At 53.0% G+C, this 25,893-nt stretch overlaps 2 protein-coding genes across 12 annotated transcripts; one reads left to right on the top strand and one right to left on the bottom strand.

The window, feature by feature from the left end:
- Positions 1-733: 733 nt before the first annotated feature.
- On the bottom strand, positions 734-14,069 carry AP4B1 (adaptor related protein complex 4 subunit beta 1). 8 transcript variants are annotated; one of them, XM_073319656.2, is made up of 10 exons: positions 13,846-14,065; positions 12,509-12,733; positions 11,056-11,186; positions 10,301-10,448; positions 9,057-9,553; positions 6,913-6,996; positions 5,835-5,938; positions 3,714-3,921; positions 3,020-3,262; positions 734-2,761 (listed from the first exon to the last, which is right to left on the bottom strand). In XM_073319656.2, the coding sequence occupies exons 1-10, from the start codon at positions 13,956-13,958 to the stop codon at positions 2,268-2,270; spliced, it is 2,247 nt and encodes a 748-aa protein (XP_073175757.1). In that variant the 5' UTR covers positions 13,959-14,065; the 3' UTR covers positions 734-2,267. The 8 variants fall into 8 exon arrangements, with proteins under 8 accessions (XP_073175757.1, XP_073175751.1, XP_073175752.1 ...); XM_073319650.2 differs by having other exon boundaries at positions 734-2,695; positions 2,978-3,262; positions 13,846-14,060; XM_073319651.2 differs by lacking the exon at positions 6,913-6,996 and having other exon boundaries at positions 734-2,695; positions 2,978-3,262; positions 13,846-14,066.
- Positions 13,828-25,579, top strand: DCLRE1B (DNA cross-link repair 1B). Of its 4 annotated transcripts, XM_073319661.2 has the most exons (7): positions 14,085-14,319; positions 15,404-15,625; positions 16,194-16,359; positions 16,753-16,935; positions 17,315-17,872; positions 20,109-20,177; positions 21,531-25,579. In XM_073319661.2, the coding sequence occupies exons 1-7, from the start codon at positions 14,140-14,142 to the stop codon at positions 21,554-21,556; spliced, it is 1,404 nt and encodes a 467-aa protein (XP_073175762.2). In that variant the 5' UTR covers positions 14,085-14,139; the 3' UTR covers positions 21,557-25,579. The 4 variants fall into 4 exon arrangements, with proteins under 4 accessions (XP_073175761.2, XP_073175760.2, XP_073175759.2 ...); XM_073319659.2 differs by having other exon boundaries at positions 14,082-14,319; positions 16,194-16,256; positions 16,785-16,935; positions 17,315-25,579; XM_073319658.2 differs by having other exon boundaries at positions 14,083-14,319; positions 17,315-25,579.
- Positions 25,580-25,893: the final 314 nt, after the last annotated feature.

Here is a 25,893-nt window from a genome sequence, read left to right as displayed (position 1 = left end):
CCCCTAAGGAGCAGAGGTTGAACAGAGAGAAGCCTGTGTGTAGTTTACTGCGGGCCCTGAAGAGGAACACTAAGGGTATGTCTACACTGCATACTACATACAGGAGCACATCGAGTATATACACTGCATGCCCCTCTAGCACAGGTATAAATAGCAGTGTCCAAACACTGCGGTATGTGCCCTACCCAGCTCTCTGCATACCCAAGCAGTGCCTCCCCCAGCTACACTGCTATTTTTAGTAGTGCATCGTCCTGCTGCTGAAGCCTTTCCATGCCACCATGAAAGGCTCTGGAAGCAGGGAAAGGCTAGCTGCCAAAGCCATTAACTGACATGCACAGATACACACTGCTGCGTGGACACAGCCTGGTTTTCACTCTGGCACATAGCTAGGTGTACAGTACTTGCTGCTGCCAGCAGGGTGCAGTGTAGACACAGCTAAGACAGGGAACTGAAGAACCACTCAAGGCCACAAGGGGTCACTTGGGAGACAGCTGCCTTTACAGGGAGTCCTGGGGCTTGGACTCTTCAACAGTCATGCAAAGGGTCTGGAAACTGTATATTTTTATTCTCCTTCTTTGAGAGTCTCTCAGACATCAGCTGGGGAATTCATGGGCAAGAACAACCTGAGGAGGAAACTTATTTTCGAGCTTAAAAAATGCATGTTTTCAATAAATTGAACAGGTGAGAATGCTTAATTCAATTCCAATAACAATCACGCTGGGCAGTTAGGACATCATTGTAACTTGGTGCTTTACTCAAACAGATCAGACAAAAAGGAAAAAAAACAAGTGAAGGTTTAAGAGAAAAAGCCTGACCAGGAGTTGGCCAAGGACAACTATAAGAAATCCACGGAGATAAACATCTAAAAAAATAAAGAGTAGACAGAATATACCCTACCTTAGTAGAAACATGAGAATAGTGAACAAGGAAAGCCAGAAAAGGGGAGGGAAAAAGAAAAAACAATACTGAAACACAAGGCTATGCATGGCTGTGAGAAATATCCAGAACTGACAAGCTGCCCCACATGGATCTAGTGGGAAATTAATAACTGACCAAAGCAGAGGAACGTAAAGAATACGGTGAATGAAAGCTGCAGCAATAAAACCAGGAACATGATACACCACACTGCTGGACAGAGCACTTTACATAACTGTCCTAGTTAAAAAAGCAACAAGTTTGGGTAAAACCTGGTTTAAAAAACAAAACAAAACAAAATATTCCTCTTGTAAATATATAAGTTAGCTATGTCAACTGCAACGGTGCAAAGATTAGTGTGAGCAGTAAAGAGTCAGCTGGCCCAGTGACCTAGTCAGGCTGTGCCGTATTAATTCATGCCCACTGTGGCCTTAGGAGAACTCACTCACTCTCAGGTGTTCTTATAGTTCCATCACCACAGAACCTAAAAGCTGAGGTGAGACTTCAGAGAGGCAAATTCTTCCTCTGCAATGATGTATTTCAGTTAGAAAATACATTAGGTTTTTTTTAAATAAAAAATCCTGATTTTTAGAAAACAGGTGCTCTCCCCTACGTCAAATCCCTTTAAAGCAGAGCTCCTAACCCCGAAGGGACGCTCCCCACAGAATTGCATCCACCGATGGACAGATTAAATCCCTTGAGAAGAGAACCAAACCAAGCACTGGAAAATTCTCCCCGAAACAGAGCCAAGGAGTTATTCTGCCCTCTCTGCACCTCTTAACACAAGAGAAGCAACTCCAGGGTCAAATTCTCAAAAATGCTTTTCACTGGTTACCCATAATTCTAACTAAACCTGGGGCTGTGCCCACCCTGACTTGTTTGTTTCTGGTCCTGAGGAAGTACGACTCACGGTCACAATTCCTAGTCAGCTATCAGCTCACTCCATTCCCAAAGCTCTCTCGAGAGATCTGATGCCAATATTTAATATCTCTCTCTTACTCATGTAACTAGCACTGGAGTTGCTCCTGCTTCAGTGACCACATCAAAAGCACCATACTGATGATCCATCCCCCAGCCTCCAGAGTTGTGAGATCTTGATGTATTTTGAATCTCTCCCATGCACCTGTTATAATGCAGTATGTGAAGAAACTAGCTACACTCACATCATAAGCTGGGCCACACACTATTCCCACTGGCACTAAAGGCACCTCTAAGGCAGATCAGGAGCTGTTCGAGGCTCTTACAAACAGTTTAGAAGAAGAGCAATTTAACTTCAGTAACACCACTCTGAGCTGTCGAAAAGATCTTCCCTACTCCCCGAGTGAGCCTGCTCTGAGCAGGGCCTAGAGGAATCAGGATTTCAGCCCTAGGACTGTCCCCATTACAGTCCTTAACACTGAGATAAAGTATTGCAGCGCCTCAGTCCTCTCCTCACTCTGCTTCACTGAAACCTGCATCTCTGAGTTCTCGGTCTCAAGCACCAGTTCTGTTAGGAAGAGACAACCAGACTCATCCTGGGCACTGAGATAGGCCTTCCATGGCTGGGCACCAGCTTTGCTCATAGCAATAGTCTGGATGTGGACAACCTGAAGTGCAGTCTGTATGGTGTCTGGGTGAGCAGCTCCACGCCAGGGCAGAGCCTGCTGGCAGTTCACGTCCAAACTCAGCCAGGTCTTCTCAAACTGCTCCGCAGTCAGGTGTGCCTTAGGGATTAAAGTCAAGCCAGCTGAGTCGGAATGAACCTGGAGAACTTCCTTATTCCCTTCTGAAATCAGTGATTCTGAAATCAAATATGGAACAGGGTGAGAAACGGCACTGGGAATGCTGCCCACAGTATCACCAAGACCTATCAGCAACAGAAACCCGGGAAGTGTAATGCCTCCAATATTCCACCAGGGTGAGCACACTGTGGTCAGCCAAGTGTTAAGTGAAAGGCTCAGACCCCATAAGAGCCTTTTGTACTCAAGGCTTCAGTGCTAAAACCTGGGATCCTCCCAGAGGATCAAACATAGGAAGATTTATCAATGGGGGAAGGTATTTTTCTAGCTGAATGTGTGACTACCTGTTCCTGCAGTCATGGGAGCAGCACAGTGAAAGCCTCCACAGCGAGGCTCCATTGCCCAGTTAGCAGTGACAATTGCCCAGCATGCTTTCCCATATACGGGCACCAACGTGTTAAACTCTGAAGCCCATTTGTTCACAGGTCGCTCAGCCTGATCCTCCAGGAGTCCCAGAGAGGGATCAGACTTGGGGCTGCACAGCACCCGCTTCGCTTCTTCCACGCCAGCTTGTAAGAGACGATAGTAGAACAGCCCCCGGTCCCGTACCACCATATCAGTCTCTTCCTCTGGAAAAACGAACACACACACGTTCACTCAGGGCATGCTAGAACTCATAGATCAGACGTCAATGGACAACCCTTAGCTGGTACATACCAACAGGCTCACACCTGTATCCTGAGTGCTGTCCATTTCCTCTACCACTTTGCAGAGCTAGGGGCCAAACAGCAGCAGGAGTAGCAGCAGCTAGGTGGTAAATAGGGGCAAGGGCAAAGAGGCAGACAGGAAGAGGGCTAGATTCTGCATTTGCGTCCACATAGAAGGATTTCAAAAACTTATTTTAAAACTAGTCCGGATCTTAGAGCTGAGGAGTTTCTACCACAAAATTCTCCATCTGTCACTGCAGTGTGCGCGCGAGTCCCCAGCAGGGACACACCCACCTATGCAGTAATACAGCAGGTGCCCTGACAAATTTAACACAGGGCTGCAGGCATGAGAGTCTCAGCAAGATGTACCCACCTATGCAGTAATAGAGCAGTCGCCCGAGTATGTCCTGGCATTCAGCAGGACGAAACAGGAAGAGTCTGACCAAAGCTGTCAGCAACTCCATCTTCACTGCTGGAAATGTCTCCGATCTCACATTCTCTACAAAGTCCTCCAGAACATAGGGAGCACTGGGAACTCTCTCCCCATGCACTCCCAGGAGCCAGATCAGCGCTTGCTTGCCCTGGGGAGTCAAACAACACCACCAGATACTCAGAGCCAAGCCACTCCACACTGCACTTCTAGTGCAATCTGTGACCAAGTACCTTTGACACCAACTGGCAGAAGGCACTGGGGTACATAGGAGTACAGGGATCGCCTAGGTTCACCAAAAGGGGTCATGTGGTGGCCATAATCATTGCGAGATGTATGTAAGGAAAGCATGAGGAGTTATGTATATGTGCTGAAAATTATGTTCTCTAGGTTTTGTAGGTAAAGGCAGGTCACTCAAAGATACTGTGCCTTGAGAGAAATTTCTCCAGACAGGAGATGGGAGACCTGGTGGACCATTGTGTACCGTGGGTCTTACAACAGAAGTTTAACATATTAAATCAAACGCTAAAGAAGAGCTTGCAAAGACTTCTGAAGGAAATTAATAGGAACTGCTGTGGGAGGGGTAGAAACCTATTTTCAGGTAAAGATCAAAGGTCTGGTCTGGAATATCTGGGGCTCCACAGAAACATCCTGGCATCCTTCAATCTCTGAAGACATGTGGCTAGTAAGACTGAAGTTATGAAAGGGGATCTCAGCCATCCTGGCTAAAAACACTGAGAAAAGGACATGGAGTAAGCTATCCTGTAGGAGACGGGGAACGTCTTGTGAGTTAAGTTTTGGCTCTAAAAGGCACATCATGTTATGATTTTCCTTTACATGTAACCATCTGTTTCTAATATTTTTATTTACTATCATTTGAACCTCTGCTCTTTGATAAAGTTATTGTTTTCACTATAAATCTATTTAAGTGCTGTGTGTTAAGTGGAATGGGGATCCTGAGTTGAATCCTGTGGAAGCAGTTGCACACTGTTCTTTTGGGAGTAGCAAAGCTAAGTTCTGTGAATGTTCAGGGGAACAGGAGCTGGTTAGTCCAGAAGGGTGCTTGGAGGACTCAGGGGTTGGTACATGCCTATTGCTAACCTATAGAGAGAGTGCAATGCCTGCGGACACCTGGATGGCAGTGTTTGTATTACGGGAGACTGGTGCAGCAGGCACTGACAAGACTTCCTCACGCTAAGGGCAGGAAGTAGTGAGGTGCCTCATAACTCTGGGTACCCCTGAGAAGAATCTCTCCACCACTGGAGCATCAGGTGGACTGGGAACCCCTGCCGGCAGCTCACCAGGATGCCTCTCAGCTCAAAACTGTTAATTGGGGAGAGGAGTATTCAAGACAAGAGTCTCCCTATACAAACAAAGGAACACCCAGCACTTAATACCAGGCTTTTCCTCTCCAAAGCACTGGACCAGCGCGAACCAACCGCCTTACAAGTCCTGTGAAGCAGGACTATTGTAATACCCTTTTACAGACCGGTGAACCACAGCGGAGAGGAGATGGGACATGCCCAGGCAATAGCATGATTCCATGTCAGAGCTGGAATAGAATTCTAGAGTCCTAGCTCTCAGGCTAGTTCCCCAGACCACATTTCTGTATGCCTTAAATACCGTGGTTATCTGAGGTTAAGGGAAGTGGTGGGATCTCCGTTGTCCTAGCCCAAAAGGGGCCACGTACAGACAACTGGGCTGACATCACCGTACCAAGGAGGGGCCTGCAAACAGCGCTGCTCTAAACTGCCAAGCAGCAGGTGCTCACAGATTCAAAGGCCAGAGCTCCCCTGCACCCCATTGAGAAGTTCTTCTACAGCCTAGGAGCTCCCATCATCCAGATGCTCTTGAGATTCAGCCTGAATTTGACTAGGAGGGATGGGACGTAACTGAACAAAGGCATACTCCCTCATCCCACCCCAAATGATTCCTCTCCCTCCGTGGTGCTCACACCCTTCAAATACTTGTTTGGCCACTCCAAGCAAAGCTGGCTCTGTTTATCAGAGTTCTACATGACAGGAGAAGGATCGCCATTTGGTTAACTGCATGAAGCCTCCCTACCTCGCTGTCCTGCATGGCCTCCTCACAGCTGGGCAGAGCCTGGCACACAGCCTCAGTGCACTGGGGACACAGCCACACCAGATCCCGAAAAGCCTGCACCACAGCTGCAGTGGAACAGAATGCTCAGCATGTAACAGCAGCTTTTTAAAGTCACCACCCAAGAGAATAATTCACCACCTATCAGGTCTGTCCGATTCGGAGTGAGCCAGGTCAGTGCAGCACTCATTCATGCTATTTGGAGCACTTTTCTCCAAAGCCTCACAACACTGGGGGTTGCCATAGTAAATGTAAAGCCTTTGTTTCCCCCATCCAAAATTGAATGTTTAAATGGCAAAGATTGCTTCTTTGGCTGCAGTGAAGCAATCTTCCCCAGCCATCCCCTCTCCTTGAGAAGGCAGACTGACTGACTGTCTCACAGTGACAGTGATTTAAGGTGAGTCTCATCAGCACTCTACAGCAACTGCTGCCAACTTATAAAACTTACCAAATGAATTAATTTTCAGAATGTATTTGCGACTGTAAAAACCTGCGATTTTGAAAGCCCATAAAAAGTGGAGCAAAATTATTCAAAAGAAGCGAGAGATAGTAAAGCGAGAAATAGTAAATTATGTTAGATCTGAAAGCAGCAGGAAAATCAGAGACAGCAGAGTCAGTTACATCAGTGACTGAAATTACAAAAGTGGCAGAGACTAAAGCAGTCAGTGGGAAACAACTTCAAAGTCAGAACTTTCAACCAACTTGACCTTTATAAAAGAGCCATTAAAATCTCAGTACAGTCCCTCACTCCTTGAGCTAGCAGATTCAGTCCATATCACACGGTGGATGGGGCTGTGTCCAGTCCCCGCTTAAGCACAAGGAAGGTAGCTAAGATGGGAGAAGTTATAAAGTCCAGACAAGGAAGATGCCAACCAGGTTAGAAGCCACACATGATCATCTTGCGGTCACCTGGACAGGGATTTCCCAAATCCCGGCCCAGAGTTACATAACTCTACCAAAACTAGATGTTCTGGTGGTGAGGCCATTTCCTGGAAGTGTGAAGCAGGCAAACCCGAGAACTCAGCCACAAGCAAATCCTTACCTGAAGTGATATGTTCTTGCTTAAGCCCTAGGAGCTCCGTTAGAATCCCCACACACTGCTCCGTGTACGTCCTGGCAATGCTGCCTGAGGAGGCACCAAGGGGAACAAGGCAAGCTTTGGTCAGAGAAACAGACAGGTATGCCTACACCATCCACCACAAAGTCATGTTAGAGTGATATTTTACCTCATCTGAAAACACCTGTTAGCCTGCTATTACGGCAGAGAAACAATCTACAGGTTGGTCCTGCTTTGAGCAGGGGGTTGGACTAGATACCTCCTGAGGTTTCTTCCAACCCTAATCTTCTGTGATACCACTCACTACAGCCAAAAAAATGAAAAAAAATCCTAAGGAAAGTCCTCTAGTTCCCTCAGCACACACACGAATGAGAGAAAGCCTGGTACACTGTAGCCAGACAGCCAGCCCCCCCCTCTCAGACCAGCATTGCTGGAAACACAGGAGGAAGCAGGAACAGGGCACTTAACATATATTCCAGCACAGCCTTTGAAGCTGTGAAAGCACAGGTGTGCTGCTACAATGTGCCTCTGGGAACAGATACAACGATTAAGCTCACAGCAGGCAGAGGCCCTGTGACAGACATGGCTCTTAGCCCCAACTAAATAGCGTGATGCACACACACCAACATCCTAGTTGGGAAAATATTTACCCTGATAAAAGAAATGTCCAGTAGTCGACACTTATTGTTTCTCTCCTTTGCAAGTGTAAACTACTCTTGCGAAAGCTGGCGTCACCCCGACAGACCAGCCTCAATTTGGCATAAGAAAGGAGAAAGAGAATAAAGGAGTACAGAGGTATAAGTACGGGACCTACAGCACCATGATTTTTGAGTGCTTTTCACTATCTATCTGCTGGTCAGATAAGTGACAGCCTCCCAAGGCTTCTGCAGCTAAGAGGGTCCCTACGCCTTGTCCCTTATTCGTCTTTCCGCGGAATTGAGTGACCGATCCTGGCTTGGCACCGCTGGAATCGAGAGATGCAAGGAGGGTAAGAAGCACCCACACCTGATCTCCTATCTTTAGTGTACACATATTTTGAAATAGAGCTCTATACTTTGTTTTCTTTCTTTGGGATTGTGGCTTCAGTTTTGTAACTTGTTTGTATGTGTAACATCTCTACATTTAAATAAGTAGGCACTAGCAATTTTGTAACCACATGATTAGAATCTAGCTTAATAAATTTTGGTAACCATTTATGCATAAGCCTGACTTGTTTTCTCTGGTTTACTGTAAAGCAGCCAACACAATTAAAGAACCTCAGCCATTTTGGCTCTAAAGCCTGGCCATTAGGTGAGAGTACTAAGAGCCTAGCGCTGAGTTGTGCCGTCTCCACGGGGCAAACTCTTGGGGCACCTGTCAGTCAATCCTGGCTGCCCGCTGCGAAGGAGCTCTGAGCTCTAGCAGTTAAAGTCACGGGTGTGGAGAGGCTCTTAGTGCTGCCATTGGGGCACCTGTCAGTCAGTATTGACTGCCCGCTGCGAAGGAGCTCTGAGCTCTAGCAGTTAAAGTCACGGGTGGTTAGGACCTTGGGGCATCCGTCAGCCTAGCCCGGGCTGCCCGCCGCGAAGGGACAGTGCGTCCTAGCGGTTAAAGTCACGGATGGTATAAACGGGCATAGCTGGCACCTCACCAAACATCCTTGGCCGTCGGCTAACATACACCTAAGGGAAAAATCCATTCACAAATAAAAAACAGATATTTTAAATGCAACATTAGGGATCCCAAACAACTTTAACTCTGCCCCCCTAGCACTACCCAGAAATTTAGAGCCCACCCATCCACCCCACAGGTTCATTACAATTCCACGTTTTCATGCTCACTAATAAGATGGGTGGTTGGGTAAAGTCCCCTCATGTGCACATCAGCGAAGCCCAGCCTACCAGGAGCCTATGGCTTGCGAGCACCCCGCCCAGGCAGAGCAATTGTGAAATGCTCAGCACAGCACAGGCTCAGGAACGCATTCGTATTTCTGGGGATCTGGCTCAGCCCGGGGTGCAGCACACCGGGACGGCTCTGACCCCGAGTGCTCTTTCGTCACTGGCCTAGGCTTGTTTCAGTGGAGAAAGACCTATTTGAGAGATTTCAGAGACAACCCCCAGGTGTTTCTGAAGCAAAAGCAGAGCTCTTACCTATGGCGAAGATGGCCCCCTGGGCAAGCTCAGCTGACACATCAGTGCAGTAACTCTTCAGCTCCTCCAGCACCTGCTGCACATTCTCATCATTCACCAGCTCACACAGCACCTCCATCTTCTGGGATTTGATATAATGGGGCTCCGAGTAGGAACAGAAGAACTTCTTGTAATAGCTGCTAAAGTGGCCAGGCAGGCTTCCCAGGATCTGGCGCACATGACACAGGGCAGCGAAGCAGAGCTCCCGGCTCTCGGAGCTGCAGGCCGCCAGCAGTGGCCCCTTCACTCTAACTAGTACATCTGTCTGTACCTGTGGGAAGTCCTTGGCCAACACCAGAAAGAGTTTGGTGGCTGCCATCACAACACTGGGGCTGTTGCTCTTGAGGGACCCGTCTAGTAAGCTGAGGATGTCGAAGAGTTCTTCCTCACTGCGGGGTTTGTAGCGCAGCAGGAAGGCCAGCACCTCACTCTGTCCCCACTGGTCTAAGTCAGACATTCTGCCAAGAAAAGTATCACGGTAAACAGGTCACAAAATATGCAGCAGTACACAAGGATCATTCCAGGGTAGAGCCTGCAGCTGTTGCGCTTTGTATGGTTTCAGTACACCCACCAGTTGCCAGGTTTGTACCAGCGTTCTCTCTCAAGGGAACCAATCAGTTCACATGCACATTGAAGCTGAACTCTGTCTCAGTCACTCACACCTGCCCTCAAGCACTAAACCAGAGAGAAACACTGAGAAGGTGCATGGCTTGAGCAACAGAGAAAGGATGCCATTCCCTTGACCAAACCAACCCAGACCTGTCTGAAGAGAAGCTGATTCCTTCAGACACTGGACACCATCCCTGCCACATTACACATATTGGGATGCAGTGGGACAGACAGGCTAGAACAGCTGGTCCTACACTGATATGCCCCAGCTGTTGTTAGGGAAGAAAAAAGTTATAGATAAGCTAGGATACAACTTGTAAATCTAAATAAACCAATAGTTGGTTACATATTTCTCCTGGAATCTCAGGTTGGTTCTCTGCATCACTGGGAAGGCCTCATATTTCACATGTGACAGTGAGGTTAATCTGGCACTCTCCTATAATTTGTGGGCGAGAGAACGACTTACACCACTGGAATTTATTTCCAAAGCCTCCTCTCAGCTCTGCCAGGAACTGTGACATCTGCTCTGCTGACATACAGAACAGAAGGGGATTTCACTAGAGTGAAGCTTCCAGCTTCTCACACAGAGAGCAGACCTTTTGAGAAGGTGGTGGGCTATGGGCTTGTTGATGACAACTCCTCCTTCCCGCCTCAGAATCTCTTCTAGAGCCCTCAGACAATTCACCACTACAATGGGATCTTGGTCACGAAGCAAACTGTATAGCTCATTCACCAGCACACCATCTGCAGAGACACAAAGGCACTTAGATCATCAGAGACTCAGAGGCACTGCATCCATTCAGGCAAGACAGTCACCGTCCACGAGCAGCCTCAGGAATATGGGGACCACGACACAGGGCCTGGGAGGGAAGAATTGTTACCAACAAACTACAAACACCCTTGACTTTCCAGTAACATTACAGTACGGCATAGGTATTCTCTAAAGAGCCCTCTCTACACAATATCACTGCACGGGTGGCAGTCAGGTGCTAGAGGAAGAGGCTCACACATACCACAGAAAAAGAAGCAGGAAAGGAAGAGTTCCAGCCCAGTGAGGAAGCAGATATAAAAGGAGCATTCCTCTGTGGAAACTCACCCTGCCAGATCTCAAATGCCCAAGAAGCAGATTCCATTAGGGATTTGCCTTATGTTCACAGGCTGCCCTCCCTCCTTTCCCCTTCCCTCCACTCCTATGCCAACGCACAACCAAGTGAATCCGGGCCAAACAGGGAGCCTTGACTCTAAAGAGCAGCATCTAAATGAGTTGTATGTATCTTATCTAGTAATGAATGCTCTAGGACAAAGTATGACCATACCCCCCCTTCCTCAAGTGCAAAATCTGACTACTTACCCACTTCGGTGTCACCTTGGAGTTTCTGCATCTTTGCACAGCCAAGAACAGCTACTCTCCTCACATAGGACGCTTTGTCTCGCAGGCCATTCAGAATGGGCTGCTGGATGTACTCCTGTATGCCAGGCATCCTATGAATAAGTATGTATCATGCTAGATTCATCCAAAATTCCTCAAGATATCCTATGGTGCTCCCCCATCTACAGCAACCACTTTTACAAACCAAGGGCTTTCCTTGCTGTTCTCTTCCAATAATTCCCCTACATACCGGTAACCATTTCCCATTCTGTGCACATCTCTCTTGCATCTTTTGAAATAATTACACAGCATAAAGAAAACACTCAAGGTATTTCTGTCATTTTTGAAGTCCTGAGTCCCCATCCTGTGTGTTTAGAATGCCCAGGCACTGCTATTCAGATGAGTACATTAGAAAGCCAGAAGGGATCACTGCGATAATCTAGGCTAACTCACTGCATAACACAGGCCACAGAATGATCCTGAATTAATTTTCATTTGGCCCAGAGAATATCTAGAAAACCATCTCATCTTGATTTAAAAGTTGCCAGTGGAGAATCCATCATAACCTTTGGTAAATTGTCCCAATTGTTAATCACCCTCAATGTTAAGAATTTACTCCTTACTTTTAGTTGAATTAGTCAAGATTCACCTTCCAAACACTGGATCTTCTTATATCTTTGTGTGCTAAACTGAAGAACCGATTTCTAAATATTGGTTTCCAGGGATTTGTAGTTTGTGGTCAAATCATCCCATTTCTTTAAATAAATTTAAGGAACGCCCTATAACACTCGGTCTGTGTCTACGCTATGCACCTTTTAGTGACACAGTTGCGCAGCGTAGCCGCTGCTTGTCAGCAGGAGAGAGCTTTCCCGCCAACAAAAAACTTCCACCCCCAACAAAGGGCAGTAGCTTTGTCGCAAAAGAGCTCTCCTGCCGACAAAGCGCCGTTCACACCAACGCTTTTCATCGGCAAAACTTTTGTCCTTCGGGGTGGCTGTTTTTCCCCACGCTACGGAATGACAGCCCTTTTGTTGTTCAGGGGCCAGTGCAGACCAGCGGGGCTCAACCTATCTGCCACTGTGGGCTGCATCCAGGGCTGGCCCTGCGGTTCTCAGGACCTGCCATGGGCCACGGGGGCGGCGGGCGGAGAACCGCTGCTCGCAGACGCGCTTTCTTTCGTCCTCTCCGTGGCCCGTCCCGGAAGCCCGCCGGCTGGTCCGCATCCTTCCCGAATCGCCGCCGCCAAAGCTGGCTGCCCCAGCGCCCGACCCAGAGGGGCGGCCGCCTCCCTTCCTTGGCCGGAGTGCCCCGCGGCCGCCAGGCCCGGCCTCTGGGTGACGGGCCCGAGGGCGGGACGCCCCGGCCAGCGCGGCCCCCGCGGCCACAGGAAGGGTCCCGGCCCCCGGCCCCCGGCCCCGCCAAGGCGCTTCCTTACCGGAGGCCGCACAGGCTGCGGAGCGCGAGGCCGCGGACGGCGGGGCTGGGGTCGGAGCAGTCTTTGCGCAGGGTGTTGACGGCCAGCAGCGCCAGGCCGGGCTGCAGGGCCGCGTACGTGCCCATGTACCAGTAGACCAGCTTCTTCTGCACGACGTCCCGCGTGGCGCCGGCCTTCACCATCTCCGCGAAAACCCCGGACACGTCCGCGCCTTGCGCCATGCGCCTACAACCGCCGCGCGGGCGGCAGAGAGCGAGGCCGAGCTCAGGGCAGGGGCAGGGGCTCGCGCGCTCCACACCCCCCCCCCGGCGCCCCGCGCCCGCGCGCTCTGCCCCCCGCCCCCTCCCACCGCGCGGGCAGCAGAGAGCGAGGCCAAGCTCGGGGCAGGGGCAGGGGCTCGCGCGCTCTCCCCCCCCCCCCCCCCGGCGCCCCGCGCCCTCTCCCCCCCACCCCCTCCCACCGCGCGGGCGGCAGAGAGCGAGGCCGAGCTCAGGGCAGGGGCTCGCGCGCTCCCCCCCCCCCCCCGCGGCCCGCGCCCTCTCCCCCCCCCGCCCCCTCCCACCGCGCGGGCGGCAGAGAGCGAGGCCGAGCTCAGGGCAGGGGCAGGGGCTCGCGCGCTCCACACCCCCCCCCCGCGCCCCGCCCCCTCCCACCGCGCGGGCGGCAGAGAGCGAGGCCGAGCTCAGGGCAGGGGCAGGGGCTCGCGCGCTCCACACCCCCCCCCCGGCGCCCCGCGCCCTCTCCCCCCCCCGCCCCCTCCCACCGCGCGGGCAGCAGAGAGCGAGGCCCAGCTCAGGGCAGGGGCTCGCGCTCCCCCCCCCCCCGCGGCCCGCGCCCTCTCCCCCCCACCCCCTCCCACCACGCGGGGGGCAGAGAGCGAGGCCCAGCTCAGGGCAGGGGCTCGCGCGCTCCACACCCCCCCCCCCCCCCCCCCCCCGGCGCCCCGCGCCCGCGCGCTCTGCCCCCTGCCCCCTCCCACCGCGCGGGCGGCAGAGAGCGAGGCTGAGGGGGGAGGGACAGCTCAGTGGTTTGAGCACTGGCCTGCTAAACCCAGGGTTGTGAGTTCAATCCTTGAGGGGGCCATTTAGGGATTTGGGGCAAAAATTGGGGATTGGTCCTGCTTTGAGCAGGGGGCTGGACTAGATACCTCCTGAGGTCCCTTCCAACCCTGATATTCTATGATTCTATGAGCTCAGGGCAAGGGGCTCGCGCGCTCTCCCCCCCCTCCGGCGCCCCCCCGCGCGCGCTCCCCCCTCCTGGCGCCCCGCCCCCTCCCGCCGCGCGGGCAGCAGAGAGCGAGGCCGAGCTCAGGGCAGGGGCGCGCGCACGGGCCGTACCGGATCACGCGCAGCAGCACGTTGCGGAAGCGCAGCCGGTCGGCCTGCGCGTGGCGGTTGGACAGGGCTCGGCGCAGCTCCGCCACGGCATCGTCCGTGCCCCAGTGCGGCATCCCCGCGGGCCCGGCGCGCCGAGCACCGCGCTGTCGTGATGTTGTTCTGGCAGGCACCGCCCCACCCGGCTCTGCCGGATCGGCGCAGGAAGTCCCGCCCCAAACCGACCGTGCGAGCGGTAACACCTCTCACTACGCATGCGCCCTGAACACGACCTAGAGGGCCGCCGTCGCACTACGCATGCGCAGCACATCCTACGTCCTCGGAGAGTACGGCCCCGCCCACCACACCAAAAGAACGCATGCGCCTAATCGGCTCTACGACCGTGATGCACGTCGCGCTTGCGCAGTGCCGCTCGCTGGCGCTGCCACTCAAGTCACCGGCGGGAACTGGACGTTGGGGAACAATCAGGGTGATCGGGTGAGGCAGAACTGGGGGCTCGCTCTGGATCCACCCCCCCGCCCGCGCCCCCCGCCCCCGACCCCCACCCTCCTCGCCCCGCAACCACCACCCGCGCCCCTTGGTCCCGCCCCGCCCTCACTCCGGATCCACCCCCCCGCCCGTGCCCCCCGCAACCTCCCGCCCGCGCCCCTCGCCCCGCCCCTCGCTCCCGACCCCCAACCTCCTCCCCCCACCCCCCTCGCCCCGCAACCACCACCCGCGCCCCTTGGTCCCGCCCCGCCCTCACTCCGGATCCACCCCCCTGCCCGTGCCCCCCGCAACCTCCCGCCCGCGCCCCTCGCCCCGCCCTCTCCCGCCCCGCCCGCGCCCCTCGCTCCCGACCCCCAACCTCCTCCCCCCACCCCCCTCGCCCCGCAACCACCACCCGCGCCCCTTGGTCCCGCCCCGCCCTCACTCCGGATCCACCCCCCCGCCCGTGCCCCCCGCAACCTCCCGCCCGCGCCCCTCGCCCCGCCCCTCGCTCCCGACCCCCAACCTCCTCCCCCCACCCCCCTCGCCCCGCAACCACCACCCGCGCCCCTTGGTCCCGCCCCGCCCTCACTCCGGATCCACCCCCCTGCCCGTGCCCCCCGCAACCTCCCGCCCGCGCCCCTCGCCCCGCCCTCTCCCGCCCCGCCCGCGCCCCTCGCTCCCGACCCCCAACCTCCTCCCCCCACCCCCCTCGCCCCGCAACCACCACCCGCACCCCTTGGTCCCGCCCCGCCCTCACTCCGGATCCACCCCCCTGCCCGCGCCCTCCCCCCTGCCCGCAACCTCTTCCCCAGCCCCCGCCTGTGCCCCTCGCTCCGGATCCACCCCGCCGCCCCGCAACCTCCCCCCAGCCCATGCCCCTCGCTCCCGACCCGCAACCCCCCCCCCCACTGGTGCCCCTCACTCCCGACCCGTAGCCACCCCCACTGGTGCCCCTCACTCCCGACCCGCAGCCCCCCCCACCCTTCCAGTGCCCCTCACTCCTGACCCGCAGCCCCCAGTAAACTCTGCTGATGCCCCAGAACTGCAACCTTGGGGGTTTTAATGGTGGAAATGTGGCTCTGTTTTGCAGTGCGGTGTCCTTTGCCAGCCAGGTGCCCAGGCCATGAATGGGGCTCTCATCCCAGGCACGCCCATTGCAGTGGATTTTTGGAGCATCAGGAAAGCCAGCCATGCTCGCGTGTTCTTTCTCTCCCACATGCACTCTGACCACACAGTGGGGTTGTCCAGCACCTGGCACCGACCCGTCTACTGCTCTCCCATCACGGGGCGAATCCTGCACCACAGGCTGAAGGTAGGAGTCAGCCCACGGGAGCAGACTGCAGCTCGGGAGGCCAAGCCCATGGTTTGCATATTCCTTGGATAAAGCCGAGCGTCAGAAGGGTCAGAACACAGTTACTGTGTTTGCTACCCAGGAGTCTGTGATGAGGAAGGGGCGTCTTGGGACCAAGCTTTTTTTTGGGGGGGGGGGGGCGCAGGCGCGGTTTAAGAATCATTGTTTTTCGTAATGAACGAAGAGCGACTCAGACTGAGAGTGATCTGGCTGCAGAGCTCTGCCCTGCGGCTTGCTGAGGAGAATGGAACCCGTCCCTCAGGAGACGCTCTGGTCGGATTGCGGCACCCGATTCCTGGAGCAGAGCATTCTCTCCCCTGGGGCCAGCCAAGGGGGCCTCCTGCCCAGGCAAAGGCAGCACAGGTCAGGGAACTGCCTGGGTGAATAGCAAAGTATAGCCCAGGGAATGGGGTTGGGTCCCCAGGGCAGCTGATCAGCTAAGTGAATGGGGAAGGAGGCCTCATCCTCCTGTTGGGAGGGAGCAGGTCAGAGGCCGCCTCCACCTGACCAGCCCTGTGCTTCCTTCCAGGTGGCGGAGCACTGGATCTGGCCCCTGGAAGTGGGGCAGAGCCACCTGGTGGCTCTTGATGAGGTTGGTAAAAGGACCATGACAGTGACCCTGATAGATGCCAACCACTGCCCTGGCTCAGTCATGTTCCTCTTTGAGGGCCCCTTTGGTGTCATCCTCTACACAGGTACGAGCCCCCAGGGCCCAAAGACCCCCTTTGCCTTCCTGCCCAGCTCTGAGTGTGTTTTGTTCTAGGGTCCTTGCCAGAGCCCTGTGCTTCCACCACAGGTCACCCCCTGACGTTTCCTGCACACCCCAAGCCCTGCCTCCTGTCCCAGGGTTTATGGGCTCAGAAGGGGAGTCCTACCAGCACCGCCCCTTGGGGAGAAATTCAGGTCACTCACCAGGCCAGGGATCAAACTTGCATCATTCAGGTGGCAGTCTGGGCCTAGAGCCAGCAGGCGGTGGGGCTTTGGCAGGCAGAGGATCTAAGGCAGGTCTCTGCCGTAGCAGTGCAGTGGGTGGACCACCAGGCTGGACTCCCACAGTTCTGTGTGTTCGGGGTTTTGTCTTGTGCCAGGTGACTTTCGTTACACTCCCACCATGCTGCAGGAACCGGTGCTAAGGAACCAGAAACGAATTGATGTTCTCTACTTGGACAACACAAACTGTGACCCCCTGGGCGACCTGCCCTCCCGCCAGCAGGCCACCCAACAGATCAAAGAGCTGATCAGGGCCCACCCAAATCACCAGGTCAAGATTGGTGCGTAGGCATCACGGCATGTGGATGGGACTGGCTCCAGAGCTGGGGGCTGACGGGAGGGAATCGCATTAGGAGGGGACGTGGGGTGGGAGAGGTATGGTACCTCGCTGCACCTGGGTTGTGCATTTGGACTGGCTCAGAGCACAGATGTAGCTAAGTTTCATTCCTTTGAGGTGTGCTGCGTGGAGCAGGTGGTGGTTTTCCTTCCCCCTCCAGCGTAGATTGGCAGGGCAGTGCCTGTCTCTTGCTGGGTGCTGGGCCCAGTAACCTATAGGCCCCACGCCCTTTGCTCCCGTCCTGGTAATGATCCTTTCTTGCTGCCTTTGCAAAACACTGTTTAGGTCTGAGTTCCTGAATCCCCTTATTTGCTCCTTCCCAGGGGTCTACAGCCTGGGCAAAGAGTCACTCTTGGCGGACTTGGCCTTAGAGTTTCACACCTGGATCGTGGTGAGTCCCAAGAGACTGGAGCAGATGAAAGTGCTGGGCCTGGTGGATGTGTTCACTGCCGAGGAGGGGGCTGGCTGGATCCATGGTGTGGACATCTCTGAAATCTGCTGGGAAGCCATGATCAGCTGGAACCAGCAGCGCCCCACCATTGCCATTCTCCCCACCAGCCGTCCGGTGAAGATCCCTCACCCCAGCGTTCACCTCGTGCCCTATTCAGACCACTCCTCCTTTCCAGAGCTGCTGGAGTTTGTACAGTGGCTGAAGCCCTGCTCCATAGTTCCAATTGTCAAGAGAAACATGTGCCTGCCATACCTGGAGAAATACCTGAGCTCTGACCACAAGGCATCACCTGAGCCCGGGATTCCAGAGTCTGGGCAGAAGTTCACGCAGCTGAGAGAGAGCAGGGAGCAGCAAAGAGCCACGGAGCCCCTGAGAACAGCTGCCCAGCAGCCTGTGCCTAGGAAGGACTCCTTTGCATCCCCAGAGAAAGGTACAAACTGGCTGGAGCATTTTGGGGATGTGACGATTGGCCAGCAGAACTCCTCGGAGCAGCCTAGGGACCCCGACACCTGTTTGCAAGGCGGCTCTGTGTGTTGCAGGGGGGAGAGGGAGGGAATCAAAGTGGAGTTATGCCAGCTGCATGGTGCCCAGAGGCAGCTTTTTTCAGCACAGCCCAATACACAGACACCTGCCAGAAGGCAGCCACTGCCGCCCAAGGACACCAGTGCCCGGAGGTCCCAACGCAGCACAGAGGGCACAGAATGGCCACACACGAGTTCTTTATCCTGGCGAACAGGGAAGAAACACACCTCCCATGCCAGCCCATGCCAGTCTCCCCTGGAGGACTGGGCCCCCTTAACGCTGGCCTCCGTGCAGAAGAAGGCAGCTCTCCTCTCATATAAAAAGAGTTTAACCTGCCTTCAGACTGAGGAATTTCTTCCTCCAGGAGCAGCTGGTGACTGTGGCAGCCTGGCCAGTTGGCCCCCTGTGGCCAGCAGTCATGTTGCCCGTGGGCTTGCGGAGGAGTATTTGCTTGCTCCATTAAACACCCTAAAGCAATACTCTGCGGAGAGCTTTGACCAGCAGATTGAATACTATTTCAGGAGAGGGGAGGGGCCCTAACAGCCAGCACATGTGCAGCTAGCAGCAAAGGTCCTGTTCTCACAAGTGTTGTGTCAGTGTGTGCCGTCTGCCAGGGCCTGCTCTGAGCCAGCCAACAGGAGATGGTGCAGCTCGGGGCTTTACGCTGAAAGCTTGAGAGGACAATGGCAGAGTTTGCAGCAGCTCCTAGATTCTCTTTTTATTGGTTTCTTGAACGTTCTAAAATTGCAAGTTTGTTGTGTCATTACTGGCCACAGTATGAGGATGACTCCCAAGGACTATCTGTGATTCTGTCCGTGTCCTGGGGCGGTACCCTGGCACTCGTGCAAACGCAGATCCCAGGAGGACACTGTGTTCGCTGCACCTTATGGCAAAGGGAATTGGAATGGTTCCTGGGAGGTGAGCTGCAGGGGGCTGGGCGTGAGCTCCCAGGCCTGACTTTGCATTCATGTTCCTATGAGATAAGAGAACCATTCTCCTGCTTGATAGCAAAACAAGAAGGAAGTTTGAGAGCCCTATCTTCTCCCCCCTGCTGTTTGCATTCCTAGCTGCTGACACAGATTGGTGTGTGCTAAGCTATCCTAGGGACTTGGGAGCTTGTTTAAGAGAGACAATAAAGTGAAGAGCTTTCAGGCCTCGCTGAGGCTGTATTTAGAGATACTAATATCACAGGCTTGTGGGAGGCACTCCCGGGGGACACAGCATCTCACCCTGATTGGGCCAGCTTGTGGTGGGAGCTGTAAATGCTCTCTTGTGTTACAAACTGGGACAGGAGGAATTCTGTGAATTCCAAGGACTTGGGTCTCTGGTGCCCTTTGTTGTATTGTTTGGATTCTCTACGTTCATTTGTGAACTGTTGTTTCTTCTCTCTCTGACTGAAAAAAACCCTCCAGCCCTTGACCCTTGTGCCCATGTCAGAGAGTCTGCACCTGGTCAGACCAGAACGACAGCCCCTGGCAGTGTGCAAACTCCATGCTCCTTCGCTGGGTTAAAAGTCACAAAGTCTGTGGCTCTTTCAGTGCTGCCAGTGTTAGCCATGCTGCCAGCCGAGATGAGAACGTGCTCGCTCTCTTGCTGGGTTAAGCTAGATTCTGAAGGAAGCGATTGCTGCCTTTTGGTTCTGCTGAGCTGGACATAACCAGCCTTGCTCTCCTTGGCGTGGGATTTAGGAACAGCTTAGCTCAGCTGACCTCAAGGTGACCCTCTGTGGGCATTTCCTTTACTTGTACCTGCTTGGGCAGGTGGCATCTTTGTAGTTTTCTTAGGCAAGTGTTTGGCCTGCTGCTTTGTGCCTGTGCTGGCAGCAGGCGGGGTACAGGGGAGATGGCAGCCTTCAGGTGCTTAGTGAGCGACTCCTAGCCTGGAAGGGTTGAGGTCCCTGACAGGCTGTACCCTGGCGAAAGGGCTTTGCTGTCACCCCCACATTGATCCCCTGTACGAGTGAAGTGAGGGTTCTCAGCGGAATGGCTGTCTGCCCAGCAAATCCCCTGCTGGGGCACTGATAAGCAAAGGCCAATTTCTGACACACCCGCTGGATGTCAGGGAAAGGTGTGTCCTTCAGAGTCACTGTGAGCCCTCCCAGGGTCCCCTCTAATTTTGTTGTCTGGTTGCTCCTTGCTGTACAGAAGGAGGCTGCTGCACTGACCTTCCCTCCCTAGTGCCTGAGGAGCATCTGGTGAATCGCTGTGTCTGGGGTAAGCTCTGAAAATGTGTGGAGAAAAGTGTTATTTATACAAAACTCAAATAAACCAAGCTGAAAGAATCTGGCTACTGTTGTGGTGCTGGAATAATCAGCCTGTCCCATTCTGGCCTTCCAGTTGTTCTTGGGAAGGCACACAGCTGCAAGCAGCCGGAGTGTACTGCTGGATAATCTCCGGTTGTTCAGCTAACCATGCCCCATGATCCTTGTGCCAGCGGAGCGTCAGCATGGTGTTTCCAGGTGTGCATGCTGCAAAGCCCTGGCTACGTGGTGCCGTGTTCTCTCAGACGGGGCTTGGCAGGAGCATTAAAAACCAAGTAAGGTTTCCAGCTAGCACTGTGTCTGCTGGGGAACTTAGGTGTCCAAGGAGGGACCTCGCCAGGATGGGTCTGATTCCCTCCCTGCCAGCCGCCCGTAGAGCTGCTGCTCAGAGTCTGTGCTGGAGTCACTGGAACCTGCTCCTGGAGACCGAGACCTGCATCAGCCTGTGATGTCTGCGAGCTGGATTACAAGCACTGAACTCAGCCCAGACTGAGGCTGCCCAGCAATATCCTTGGGGCCTTAAGGGCTGCTCCTAACCTGCACTACATGAGGCAGATTGTAGCCCCATGCAGGGTATGGTCCCGCCAGGTGGTACTGACCGGCCCTTCCCATCACAGCTGGCTCCCCACCTCTCTGGGCTGCAGGCCATGCTAAGGTGGGAGGGGCTTGCTGTGACCAGCCCTGTGACAGAGCAGGGGAATGAACAGTGGCGTAACACTCCCACGTACCATCCCGGAGGCGCCACTCACCGCAAGTCAGCCATATGTTTGTACAGGTTCTGCAGGCCTCCCTGCAGTGTGGTTTGGAGGCGCACCTGGCTAGCGCTGGATTACGTGTGTTGGACCCCAGGTGCGAGGCATGCAGTAGTGGCTGAATTCAGCTTTCATCTAAAACCAAAACTTGCTCTCATTGTTCTGAAGAAAATCTTGAGCCCAGGACCCATGGAGGCAGTGGGGTGACGTCTGCCCGAGCCTGCAGGGCAGCCTTCTTCAGAGGGAGGCTCAGCAGACACAACACTAGAGCCAGAACCAGGCAGATCAGGCCCTTCCTGCTCGGGCAGGACCCCCTGGGTGAGAGAGGTTCAGGCAAAGTGCTGAGTTTGGTGGGATCGGCTGCCCCTTGGTGGGGCTCACGCTCCCATTCTCCTGCGGTCTTGCGGCTCCACAGGTCGGTTTTGGATGATGGCTCCCATGCAGCATTCCCTTGGGGCACCAGAATGGGAGGTTGTGTTGACTGCCCGCCTTTCAGGACAGGCTTCGCTCAGCAGTGGAACAGGTGACAATGATGTGTTTCAATTGTCCACCAGGCAGCTGCGTTCATCCTGCCCCTTGAGCCGAGCAGGGTGGGTCACACGGCAGAGCTACTGTCTCAAGCTAACCGAAGGCTCAAGGAGACCTTGCCGCACTAGCTACACCCAGGTACACGACAAGGTGACAAGATTTTCTGCACAACTGTGAGGGCCAGAGAGAACGATGGCACAGCTACACTACAACCTGCTGCAGGCGCAAGTCCCGTCAGCATGAAGCTGCTGCAGAACATATGTTGCTTGTGTGTATGCGCGCTTGGCTCCTTGCATCGGTGCCGCGCGTGCTCACCGGGAGCGCTTGTGTCAGTACGCAGCAAGTGCACCCAGAGAACATCTGGCCACTATCCAGTCCCCTGTCTTTTGGTGGTTTGATAGTGCATGGCAGGGCTGAACTGAGACACGCAGGGGTGACTGGGAGCGTGCAACTTTTCCCCTCCCATACTGTTGCCTGTACCCTGGAAACACCAAGCTGAGGATGTCACTGTTTCCTGGCAGGGAGTGGCAGGGGCAGGGATGCCATGTGGAATATTGGGGGAGGAGGGGGGGTAGAGAGGACTTGCAATGGTGGAGTCCCATTTTCCAGGCTCCTGTTCTAACCACTAGACATGTCCCTGCTTTTCTGAGTAGCTGTGTAGTTCTCTTCTGCCATATGCTGTAAATGACCAATGTGGTTTGAGCAGTTGCAAGGATCCTGCCCTCAGGTTTACAGCCCTGGCTGTTAGTCCCTTGCAGTGATAGATAAGCAACCTACCCCTTGGTGAATGGCTCAGCCAAGTGCTGTCGCTGTGCTTACTCTTCAGAAAGTTAACCCACTTCTTTCCACCACCCAAACCCCGTGAACGTCCTACAGGCCGAGCGTCTGCTCCCAGCGGCTGAACGTAGTGAGAAGCTGCAGCGAAAACTCTGGGTTCTGCTACTGGAACATAAAAGGTATTTCCTGCCATTTAGTGGACATGACTTCAATTACATAGGAGCAGGGGAACCTAAAGCCTCTCACACAGGTCTAAAGGGTAGAAAAATTTTGCAGGAGAGTCTGAATAATGGTAGAAGTGAGGGAGATCTCCACCACAAAGCTGCCTGTGTGTGAGGCACATTCAAGGGCTTCCCAGAGTGCCAGATGGGTGTTTCTGCTTCTGTTGGACCCCAAGGCGCTTTTTTCTGTGTGACAGCTGCCGCTTTCTGGGGGGGGCCTGTCGTGCCTCCGTGGGTCACAACTGAGACTACCAAATTCAGGAGAAGCTGCTGGGGAAAAGGGCTAACACACCCCAAAACTGGTGGTTATTCTATGAGATATACCAAACCAGCAACAAAATAAACTTATGTCTCACCACATTGGCTAACAAGAAGTCAGAAATGCAGCCTCTTTCGGTATTCCAGTCATGGATTCAACACCCAGACACCAGATTTAAAGATGGGTGGTTATTTGAAACCAATTTCATCAAACAAAAGGGTTCTGATCCCAAAGGACCAGCCACATACCCAGGTCAATATATAACTCAGATCTTCCCCAATAATCATGCTATTGCCAATCCTTTAGTATTTCAAATCTAAAGGTTTATTTATAAAAGGAAAGAGAAAGGAAAGTGAGAGTTTAAAATTGGTTAAAGGAATCAATACATACAAAAGTTGCAAAGTTATTGGATCGGGCTTGTAGCAGTGATGGAATAAACTGCTGGCTTGTTAAGTCTCTGCTTGCTTCCAAATCATTGGAAAGTCCTCAGTACCTTGGTTAGAATGCTCCCGTTAGTATAAATCCATAGTCCCGAGGTTTGAGCAGGAAAGAGGCAAAATGGAGGTGCTTCCAGGGCCTTTTATAGCTTCTGCCAAGTGAAGAGAATCCCATTGTTCTCACTGTGGAAAATTACAGGGAACAAGATGGTATTTGGAGTCATGAGCAAGTCACACGTCCACGCATGCTTCACTTCACATGCCATGGCAGTGCTTTAACATGGCTTGTGTGGTCGCGGCAGAGCGCTGGGAGAGCTCTCCCAGAGCTCTAAAAAACCCACCTCCACGAGGGGCGTAGCTCCTAGCGCTGGGGCATTGTCTACACTGCTGCTTTTCAGTGCTGAAACTTGCAGTGCTCGGGGGTGTTTTTTCACACCCCTGAGCAAGAAAGCTGCAGTGCTGTAAAGTGTCAGTGTAGACAAGCCTTTAGTCATAGCAGAAGTCATTACCCATACTCCAGGTAGAACATTCACAGGAAAGTCCATTAAATGTAGGTAGGCATCTTCCATTGTGAGTTAAGTGTTCTTTGATGGGCCATTTGATTTGAATAGTTCCTTCGCAGTGTGCTGGCTAAACACCTGGTTGGTGTTTTCACAGGAGCAAACATTTAAAATACAGGTACATAGTTAATATTCATAACTTAAGATACAAAAATGATAAATACAGACAAATAGCATAATCGCATTCAGCCAATCATAGCTTTTCTATTGACACCTTACTTGACACACTTTGTATAACATTTCTTGCAATTATATAACAGCAGTAGCAACACTGATTTACATGATCATATTTTAATCAGATAACGTCATAGGGCCCCTCCAGTGAGAGCATGGTCAGAGCCAGGCGCAAACATATTTTATGGGAAGAGTTGGAAAAAGCCACCCTGGCACCCCCACTGCCAGCTTCTAAGACACTTTTGATCTCTTATCCCATGAAGTTTCCCAGCTGTGGAAAAAAAAGGCCTGCATGCTTTTCCCCTGTAACTTTTCTGTTCCTAACACTGTTTCAACTCCACCCAGAGGAGAGCAAGTCCAGGCAATGTGCCGCTATGTCATCTCAACCTGCTCTGACAGCGTGGTCCTGAAACCCCTGTGGCTGCCTGGAGCCCTGCCTACACTTATTGCTCATAGACATGCCACAGTGATAGCAACAGCCCTGGTGGGACATAATGAGTGTTAGCACAGCCATGAAGCGAGGGTCCTGCATCATGTGGGTTGTCCAGCCTGGCCCATGTCATGATGTTCGCTGTGTCTGAATGTTGGAGCTGAGATTTATGCTAGCTGCCGTGCTGGGGACTGGCTGTGCCCTCCCATGCAGTGAGCCAGCCCCAGGAACAAAATGTGAAATATAGCCTTTTCTATAAACATGCAGTGACCCAGAAAATCAGTCATTCAGGGATGAGCTGTGATCAGCTTGCCGGTCATGCCAAGGAATGAACTGGCCACATGTGCGTTAGGCTAGCAGGACTTTGGTTCTAAGAACAGATGTAAAATAGTATATCCTATAAGTTCTGCAGCAGCCATGGATCCTTTAAGATAAACTCATCCCTCACTGCCCTTCCCATCTGGGTCTTGAGCCACTTCCTGAAGACGTTTTAAATGTGGCTCAGAACTTCATCAGGCCAAAATGGGTTAGCCAGCCAGTGAGAACACGTCTAGAGGGTGTTAGAACCATGCTATGGAATGTGTTTGGTGTTGCCTACATTTGGCATGGTTGTGAGACCCCATACTCCTGTGTTCACATCCTACATTCTATTGTCATAATCTTTATATGAAGATTTGTATCTTTTGAAAACGTATAATTTGCTGGTCATTACTGATAAATTGTGTGTGGTAACACTGTTTGTGAAGTTATAAAATTCCACTGTATGGTGTTAACACATGTTCCAAACAGTGGTTGGCAAACAGGTCTGTCTCAAATAAAGGAATATGTGGTCTGCTTAACTTACACATAAGCTGTAAACAGACTCATCAAGGAGGAAGGGCAACAAAAGAATCTCCCAACAGGTGAGGAAAAAACAGAAGCCAACATCCTTCCCCATAGACTCTTGTCTCCTGACGCACACACTCTCTCTCCTCTCCATCAGTTCACTACACCAGAAGGGACAAAGGAAACAGCCACTGACCCAAAAGTTTGGTCAGTAAGAGCTGCTGAGAGCATTCGGTGAGAAAGCTTTGCTTTAAATTTAACAGTTTGTTAAGTTAGGCACCAGCTGTGCTTTAGCTTGTTTTTATTGTAACCGTTTCTGACATTTAATGCCTCATTAATTGTACTCACTTAAAATCTCTCTTTGCAATTAATAAACTTGTTCTATTGTTTGATCTAATCCAGTGGGTTTAAATCAAAGTGTCTAGGAAACACCATTGGGGGTAACAAGATGCGTGCATATTTCTATTGATGAAATGATGGACTTTATATAAACTTGCATTGTCCAGGAGAGGGCTGGGCAGTACAGGATGTTCACTTCTCAGGGAAAAGCTAAGCCTGGGAGTGAGTTGGGGTCACCGTTCAGTATAACCCAGGCTGGTAAGAGCCAAGGTGTGCCTGGCTGACTGCAGCACATAGACATGGTGGGGAGTGACTTGCAGGCTGGAGGCTCTTTGTGAGCACTCCAGACTGGAGGCTACAGCAGCAA

The sequence above is a fragment of the Lepidochelys kempii genome, chromosome 21 (assembly GCF_965140285.1).
Source record: "Lepidochelys kempii isolate rLepKem1 chromosome 21, rLepKem1.hap1, whole genome shotgun sequence".
Classification (NCBI taxonomy): Eukaryota; Metazoa; Chordata; order Testudines; family Cheloniidae; genus Lepidochelys; species Lepidochelys kempii.
The sequence above is the reverse complement of the archived record's forward strand: the minus strand, read 5'-3'. Positions and strand labels throughout refer to the sequence as shown.

Coding starts and splice junctions, on each gene's coding strand:
- AP4B1 (XM_073319656.2), bottom strand. CDS start 13,958: ATGCCGCACTGGGGCACGGACGATGCCGTGGCGGAGCTGCGCCGAGCC. Junction 6,997..9,056: donor GGGGGCCATCTTCGCCATAG/GTAAGAGCTCTG, acceptor GTGCCTCCTCAG/GCAGCATTGCCAGGACGTAC. Junction 2,762..3,019: donor CTGGGCAATGGAGCCTCGCT/GTGGAGGCTTTC, acceptor TGTTGCTGATAG/GTCTTGGTGATACTGTGGGC.
- DCLRE1B (XM_073319658.2), top strand. CDS start 14,140: ATGCGCAGCACATCCTACGTCCTCGGAGAGTACGGCCCCGCCCACCAC. Junction 14,320..15,403: donor GGAACAATCAGGGTGATCGG/GTGAGGCAGAAC, acceptor TCTGTTTTGCAG/TGCGGTGTCCTTTGCCAGCC. Junction 16,360..16,752: donor TGGTGTCATCCTCTACACAG/GTACGAGCCCCC, acceptor GTCTTGTGCCAG/GTGACTTTCGTTACACTCCC.